We start from the raw sequence: 7,970 nt of genomic DNA, 5'->3' as shown, positions 1-7,970 counted from the left end.
GAGAAACACTCCCTGCCTTCTATGTCTTATCATAACCCCCTTGTATTTAGCATATAGATAAGAGAGTCATAGGATACAAGGTTGCCTGTCTAATGTAGCAGGACTTGGATATATGAGGGTTTTCTGAACACATATAACTCCCCTGTTCTAATTGGTACTGCTGTAAATGATGTAATTCTAAAAGCTTCTCTCCCTTTTTTGGGAAGTGGCTCTTATTATTTGATGGTGTTTGTGTTTTTATAGTGACAGAAATGGGGGAATGAATTAACAAGTGCTTGAGAAAAATTATAGTAGAGGAAAAGGGGGGACTGACCTACAAAAGCTTTATAGATTATTAGTCCAAAAGAACTAGGTCTGAAATATGTAGCCTGCTGCAACAATGCTGCTGGTAGTTTTATGAGATCAATGGAATTTCCTAAGTATTAGCTTATCTGGCTGGCCTCTGCCTTACAGAGACAGGGGCTACAAATCAGTGTGAGGGGGAGAAAGAGTATGACCCACAAACAGAATACTCAAAATCTCCTAAATTCCAGAATCCATGGTCATTATACAGTGTGCAGAGTCCTAACTGGTGAGCCAGAGACAGAAGGGCAGCCTATTATGTGTGCTGGCTTTCCCAACGCTCCTTTGTTTTCTTTCAGGAATAGGAAGATGCTTCAGATATAGATTAGCATGTAAAGACTTAGAAAGATAGGGGTGGCAGGTGGCATAGTGGTTAAGGCACTGGACTTCCATATGGCCTACCATGGTTTGAGTCCCAGACCTGGATGCTTTCCTTTTCTCTCTCTGGTCAAATTAAATAATGATGATAATAAATGAAATTAAATCATTCTAAAAAAAAGAAAGAAGCACATCTTTTGGATTATACGCTATGGATCATTCGTTAAGTTGTTTAATAGGGTGCCATTAATGAACAGTCAACATCTAAGTGTTCCTAAAGACAGTATCACTATTGCTTGTCTACGATGTTGACCAATCAGCTAGCTGCAATATTCTTGAAAATAATTTTAATTTTCCACTAGGAATAAACTATGTTGGTTATCTCTGAGGGGACATTTTAAAAGTTTAATTAAATAAAGATTTATGTCATCCTTTAAAGTGTTATGGATTCCAAGGGACATCTTCAGACGTACGTGTAAGTCACTCAACGTGCATATGTGTATGTAAAATGTACTGGAAGCCAAGTACAGAAGTTTGTTATTAGCACTGGTTCCACAGCAGGCAGGTTAGCACACTGTTGCCATCCTTTTACCTATGAAGTTTTTCTCCTGCTCCTTTACAGGCCAGAAGCCAGGCTTATAAGGATTCTCTAAGGGAGGAAGAAAACCTAAAATTGCAAAAGATGAAGGATGAGCAACACCGGAAGGTATTTATAAGATGTTAATTGCTGATAATTATTTGCATGCAGTATTCATTTTGAAGGATTTCTGATCAGAAATATTTAAGTACATGAAGATCCTAAGCAAAATAACAAAAGCATTGAAAATAAAAGGTAAGTTCTGGATGCGTATTAAGAAGGTAGTGGTGGCTCCTTCTGGCCCAAACTCATTGAGGGCTACAGTCTTTGCCATAGTTGGTGCTGGAAATTCATGGAGAGGATGATAAAGCAAGATGAACTTCACCCTGCAAAACAAAACACAACCAGGCTCACTGCTACATTTAAACCAAAGACATGTGATATTACAGGTAGTCATCAGAAAATATAATTCATAACAAAAAAAGTATACAAAATTATAAAACTCACTTAGGTAATACTCACCTAAAAAGTTATACACACATATCAAAACATAAAAATACACTACATATGTATACAAATATGTGAGGTGTTTCAAATATTTTGAGCACTAGAAATCAGTAAAATGAATGCAGAGCCTCCTTTAAAAAGTTCTTAAAAAGGGGGACCAGCAGTTAGCATAATGGCTATGTCACTGGACTCCCATGTAGTCAACTGCGGTTCGCATCCTGAACCCAGTGGCTTAAAACTCACGCCGGGCATGTGTGCGTGTGTGCCCAAGATCCCGAGAGGAGAATGGAAAAGAAGGGATTGTGGCGTGGCCATCTCCCCTGGGGGGTGATTCCTCGCTTTCTGTCTCTGTTTGGAGAGCACACACGCCCTATAGCAAAACCTCTCCCCCCCCCAAAAAAAAAGTTCTTAAAAAGGTATCAGCAGGTGGTGTAGTGGTTAATGTGTAGGACCCACATGTGGCCAACCACTGTTCGAGTTCTGGAACCAGCAGCTTGAAACTCGCTCTGGGCACATATGCGTGCATGCTCAAAATCCTGAGAAGAGAATGGAGGAAAAGGAATTATGGTATGACCATTACCCCACCTCCCGGGCGGGGTGATTTTTGGCTTTCTGTCTCGGTTTCTCTCTGTCTCTCCAGTGAGCGTACACGTCCTATAGCAAAAATCTCTCAAAAAATACAAAGATGCTTAAAGAATAATTCTCATTACAATATGACATTTCTTGTATGGTAACTGAATATGTCCACTCAGTGTTGTGATTTTATTGTCATACCTCCACCTTTGATTAATAGACTCAGATATGGCCAGAAGCACCCTTACATGAGATAAGAATAATGGAGAAGACCAGTGGTTAGCTCCAAGGTACCATTTTATTACAAGTTTGTTAAATAAGCAAAGCAGTGGTCTCCAACTAGCTGAATAATTACTTCACCATCATTTTTATTTTCCAGCTTGTCTTACTTACCATGTTGATGGCTGAGAAAACCTGTCAGTATGTCTTTTGGAATCTCTCTCAAGTCCATTTCTTCAGTTATACAACTGACTAGAATTCTAAGTCCCATTTTGATACTTTTGGTTTATTTTTTTTCCTTATGACTTTGCCCACAAGGTAACTTACTGTATCAATTGTGCCTAAAAATATTACATTATGGGGCCAGCAGATGGCGAGGAGGTTGAGGTGACTGGATCGCACATAGTCTGCTGTGCTGTTTCAGTAATATACCCATTAGCTCAAAAAACACAGGAACCTGTGTGTGCATGCCCAAAATCCTGAGAGGAGAATGGCAGAGAAGGGATTGAGGGGATGATTTTTCACTTTCCATCTTGTTCTCTTTGCCTCTCTCCGGTGAGTGCACAGCTCTGTAGCAAATTAAGAAGAACACACACACACACAGCAAAAATTACATTAGAAAGTGGTTGCTGTAATTTGACCCTGTGGCGTGCTAACCTCCTCCCAACAGTGCTCATCCCCTTCCTTGCTTACAGTTTCTCCCAGCATAAAGAATAAATGACCGCCACTGGGTCATTTCGGATGTAGCAGGTTATCATTAAGTCACTGAGAGAAATAATGCTGTAAATTTAATTAAGCTACTAAGTAAGCAAAGAAGAATCATTAAACATTTCTACCCCCTAGTGGTGTTTGTGAAAACAAATATCTTTTGTTAAAAATTAAAATTTTTAATTGACATATAATAGTTGAACATATGTATGGGGTACACTGCATTTTTTTTAATACATGAATATAATGGGTAATGATCAAATCAGGACCATAAACATGTCTTCCATCTCAACTATTTCTCATCACTGTGTGTTGTCAACATTCAAAGGTCTCTTCTCTAGTACTTTGAAATATGCATTGGAAAAAATGTAAAATAATAATAATAATAAAATTAAATAAAAGCCAACAACAACAAAAGAAATATGCATTGAGTTGTCACCAACTACAGTTACTCTGTTGTGCTCTAGTACTCATTCTGTTTACCTACTTGCCCTGTGTGAACAAGTTCTCCCTATGTTTGTCATTGCCTTCCCCTTCCGGTATCTACCATTTCATTCTCTACTTCTATATGATCTTTTGGTTTTGATAAAGTCCTCATCTTAAAGTGTGCCATTAAATTAGCCATGTTTTATTAAGGTTCTAGTAATTAGTCAGCAGAAGCTTAATCTAGTATGAAATATGTGCATGTTGTATTTTTTCTTTTTTGGGAGGGGAGTGGGTTTTTTTGTTTTGTTTTGTTTTGTTTTTTTGTTTGTTTGTTTTTTGCTATATAGGGCACATGTGCTTGCCAGAAAGACAGACAGAGAGACAGAAAGTGAGAAATCACCCCCCAGGGGGGATGGCCATACTGCAATCCCTTCTCCATTCTCCTCTTGGGATCTTGGGCACGCACGCACATGCGCCCACCATGAGTTTAAGCCACCAGGTCTGGGAATCGAACTGCAGTCGACTACATGGGAGTGCAGTGATATAGCCATTACACCAACTACTGGTCCCTCATGTTGCATTTTCAATACTGTCTTTCAAATGACATGAAAGTGTACATTTGTTTTCATGAGTTTTAAATTAATATCAAATCTTGAGCTATTAAGATGAATGTTGTGAAATAAGTTGTAGATATGATTTATTTAAAAATAACTTATTGTGGATTTTAAATACTGTTTTGCAAAGTATTTGGAACATGAAAACCATTCAAAGTAAAATATTTCACAAAGAGAATGCTCAACAGATTAGAAAATCAGATCTGGGATTTAATTTTCAGGTTGAGCAGTTATTTAAATAGTGAAAATTAAGTTTTTATTTCTTAATCTTGTTTTATTCTGGAGTTAGACAAATATCTATACATGCTTATTTTCTGACTATCGATTAAGCATATCATTATTATACTTTATACAACTTACGTTGCTTTACTTACCGTAGTTATCAGCAACATGATTAACTTTAGTATACAAAAATTTCTATAGTCAGGGACATCAATAACTGTGGAATGTGGAACATAACGATGTTTACCCATCTAGTCTACCTTATTTTTGCTCCTCTTCCTTTTTTGTCCATTTTTTTGTTGTTGAGAGATATCCAGTCAAGGGATTGCCTGATTAGTAAAATCTGTCATTTTTCATCACTTCAATGATTTACTTTAAGAAATCAAGAAGATAGTTGTTTATGGTAAGAAAATACTAAATACACACACACACACACACACACACACACACACACTCTTATATCATTCCATCTATTCATGTTTATTTGAGTTTTTAACAGATATTTTTTGAATATCTGCTATGGAGTGATCGTAGGCAGATAATCGAAGTTGGGTTGAGGTGCCGGCACTTACTCTGTGACTTTCATACTCTAGTCTCTAGTCTCAGGGCCAATAGGTTCTTCCTGAAGGTTACATTCACAATACTTTACTTTGATTCAGTCCTTCCTTCCTTTATTCTTTGCTAGAGGGTACCTGCATTTGCCAAAGAGAGACAGAGAGGAGAAAGTGAGGAAGCCACCCTCTTAAATGGGGAGTGCTGGTCAAGCCCTAGTCCTTTTTGCTCCATTTCTCCTCCTCTTGGGGTTTTGGTTACACGTACACAACATACTGGATGCATTTTTTCAAATCACACGGTTTTCAAACCACAGAGTCTGGGACTTGAACCATTTAGTTGGCCATGTGGGAATCCAGCTGTCACCATAACATGGGTTGGCCCAATTTCCTTTTCTTCTTGAAATTTATTTATAATTCTCCCTCTTTCTCTGTTTTCAATATAATCTTCTCCATTGTCTGCTTCCTTTTCTGTGAATAAAAATGTTTACTATTACCATTCTCTTTTATTTCTGCCTTCCTCCCCCTTTTTTTATTGAGATTTTTGGTATAGGGCATGTGTGCTCTCTGGATAGACAGAGACAGAGAACAGAAAGTGAGAAATCACCCCCCATGGGGGATGGCCATGCCACAATACCTTCTCCATTCTTCTTGGGATTTGGGGCACACACATACACACACACCTTGTGTGAGTTTTAAGCCACTGACTCTGGGACTTGAACTATGACTTAACCACTATGCCATCTGCTAGCTCCAGCATTCTAAAATAAACCAATTAAACTTTTCTTTGATTATGTTATTCTCAGAGATATGCTACCTTTTTTGCTTCTACCAACTTTAAAAAAAGACAAAGGTAATTTTACTCTAAACCACTTCTTTATTATCCACTTCATCCTTAAATCCTCATGATCTGGTTTATATTCCCAAATGCTCTTACTGAAGCTGTTCTCTAAAGGTAAAAGTCCCTTCTGAACATATAATTCAGTGATCTTTTTGCAATTCTTATCTCCTGTAACTCTGTAACACTAAAACCACTTTAAAGCTTTCCTTTTATATCTTCTATACTGTGTTATTCTGGCTAATCTGTCTCAGACTAATCTACCCCAGCATTCATTCATTCAATCTAGAAGCATGTATTGAATTCCTGTTTTGTATTGAGTTTTTTAGAAGATGCTGAAGCTATAATGAAGAAAAAAATAGACAAAGCTCTTGTCCTCTTGAAGTTCACATTTTAAAAAAAAGGTTGTTTGTTTTTTAGATTTTTACTATAGTGAGACAGAGAAAGACAGAAAGTGAGAAGTCACCCCCCACCCCCACCCCCAGGGAGGATAGCCATGCTATAATCCCTTCTCCTCCATTCTCCTCTTGGGATCTTGGGTGCATGTACATACGCACCCAGCATGAATTTTAAGCTGCTGAGTCTGGGACTTGAACCATGGTCGACTACGTGGGAGTCCAGCTACATAATTATTACACCATCTGCTGGCCCCAAAAAGTTTTTTTTTTAATTGCCAGACAGGGCATGCACTCAGCAGAGAGAGACAGAGCTAGGGGGAAAACACCCGCAATTCTCCTCTATTTCTCCATTCTACCAGGATCAGGGACATGCACACACACATACCTGATGTGATTTTCAAGGTGCCAGGTCAGGATTCAAACAGTGACTGGCCATGTGGGATTTGGCTCCCTTAACCACTAGACTTCAGGGCTGGCTCCTGAAGTTCACATTTTAGTGAAGGAGATAGATAAAAGGAGACAAAGAGATAAAACATTGCACTTTTTAAATAGTGGTTAATCACTTTGTAGTAATTAATGATGCAAAGGAAATAAATTGTGTGTTGTGATAACTTTAGGGTATATCAAATATTATTGATTGCCTACCTATCTACTATAACCCTGATTTTTTTTCTTCTAATATCTATCCAATTTGTGTGGCCTATATATATATATTTTTTTTTTGAGACAATTTTGCTATAGGGCACATGTGCTCTTCAGAAAGACAGAGAGAGACAGAGAGACTGAAAGCAAGAAATCACCCCCTGAGGGGATGGTCACACCACAATCCCTTTGCCTCCAATCTCCTCTTGGGATCTTGGGCACACACACACACACCCCTGGCGTGAGTTTAAGCTACTGGGTCTGGGACTCGAACCGCAGTCCACTACATGGGAGTGCAGTGACATAGTCATTATGCCAGCTGATGGTCCTGAGTAGCCTATATTTCAAAGAAGGGAGACACCACTCTAGCCCCATGGATTCAATCTTAGATTATCTGACTCTTCATAAGAATTTATTCTCCTTGACTGTCATTGTTTCCACTACGGTCATGTGATATAGTTTTAATAATGAGACTGAATGGTTACTTGCCTTTCAGTATGGATTTATTTTTACTTTTTTCTTAGTAATATGAAGTATACTATTCTTCCCAGTTAATGATGTTCTACTTGATTTCCTTTTGCCTTTCTATTTTGTCTAATATTTTTCCTACCAGTTGTTTGGTTAGCATTTATGTGGCATTTCTTTTCTTCTTCCTCTCTTTTTTTAAATCGACTGAAACTCTTCTTTGTAACTTGGTTTAAAATACATATTCCAGTTTCCTTTTTACCCAGGTTCTTTTTCCTTTAATAAGTAGATTTTATATGTTCTCATTTATTACGATTTCTCATGTATTTGTATGGATTCATGGCACATAATTTACTTTTTTATTTATTATGCTTTCTTTTCTTCATTTTGATTGAATTTCCTTTGTTTTATTTATGTATTGTTTCTCCCTTCCTTTCTTCCTATTAGAAATTCCATAGTATTTCCATTTTTGTTTTTAATTGTGTATTTAGGTTGTCTCTTTTAATCTAAAAATACATTTCTATTTTTAGTTTTCTTTATTTCTTTCTATTTTCTTTTCATGTCTCTTTC

At 37.5% G+C, this 7,970-nt stretch overlaps 1 protein-coding gene across 2 annotated transcripts in view; it reads left to right on the top strand.

Moving 5' to 3' along the window:
- Positions 1-7,970, top strand: part of EPSTI1 (epithelial stromal interaction 1) — a 119,421-nt gene that overhangs the window by 87,046 nt on the left and 24,405 nt on the right. For both annotated transcript variants that reach the window (XM_027767427.1, XM_006166476.3), the window contains exon 9: positions 1,283-1,366. In XM_027767427.1, the coding sequence (XP_027623228.1) occupies positions 1,283-1,366 (84 nt within the window). The remainder of the gene's footprint in view (positions 1-1,282; positions 1,367-7,970) is intronic.

The sequence above is a fragment of the Tupaia chinensis genome, unplaced genomic scaffold, assembly GCF_000334495.1.
Source record: "Tupaia chinensis unplaced genomic scaffold, TupChi_1.0 Scaffold144262_1, whole genome shotgun sequence".
Taxonomy (NCBI): Eukaryota; Metazoa; Chordata; class Mammalia; order Scandentia; family Tupaiidae; genus Tupaia; species Tupaia belangeri.
Note: the sequence above shows the minus strand (reverse complement) of the source record. Positions and strands in the feature narration are given on the sequence as shown.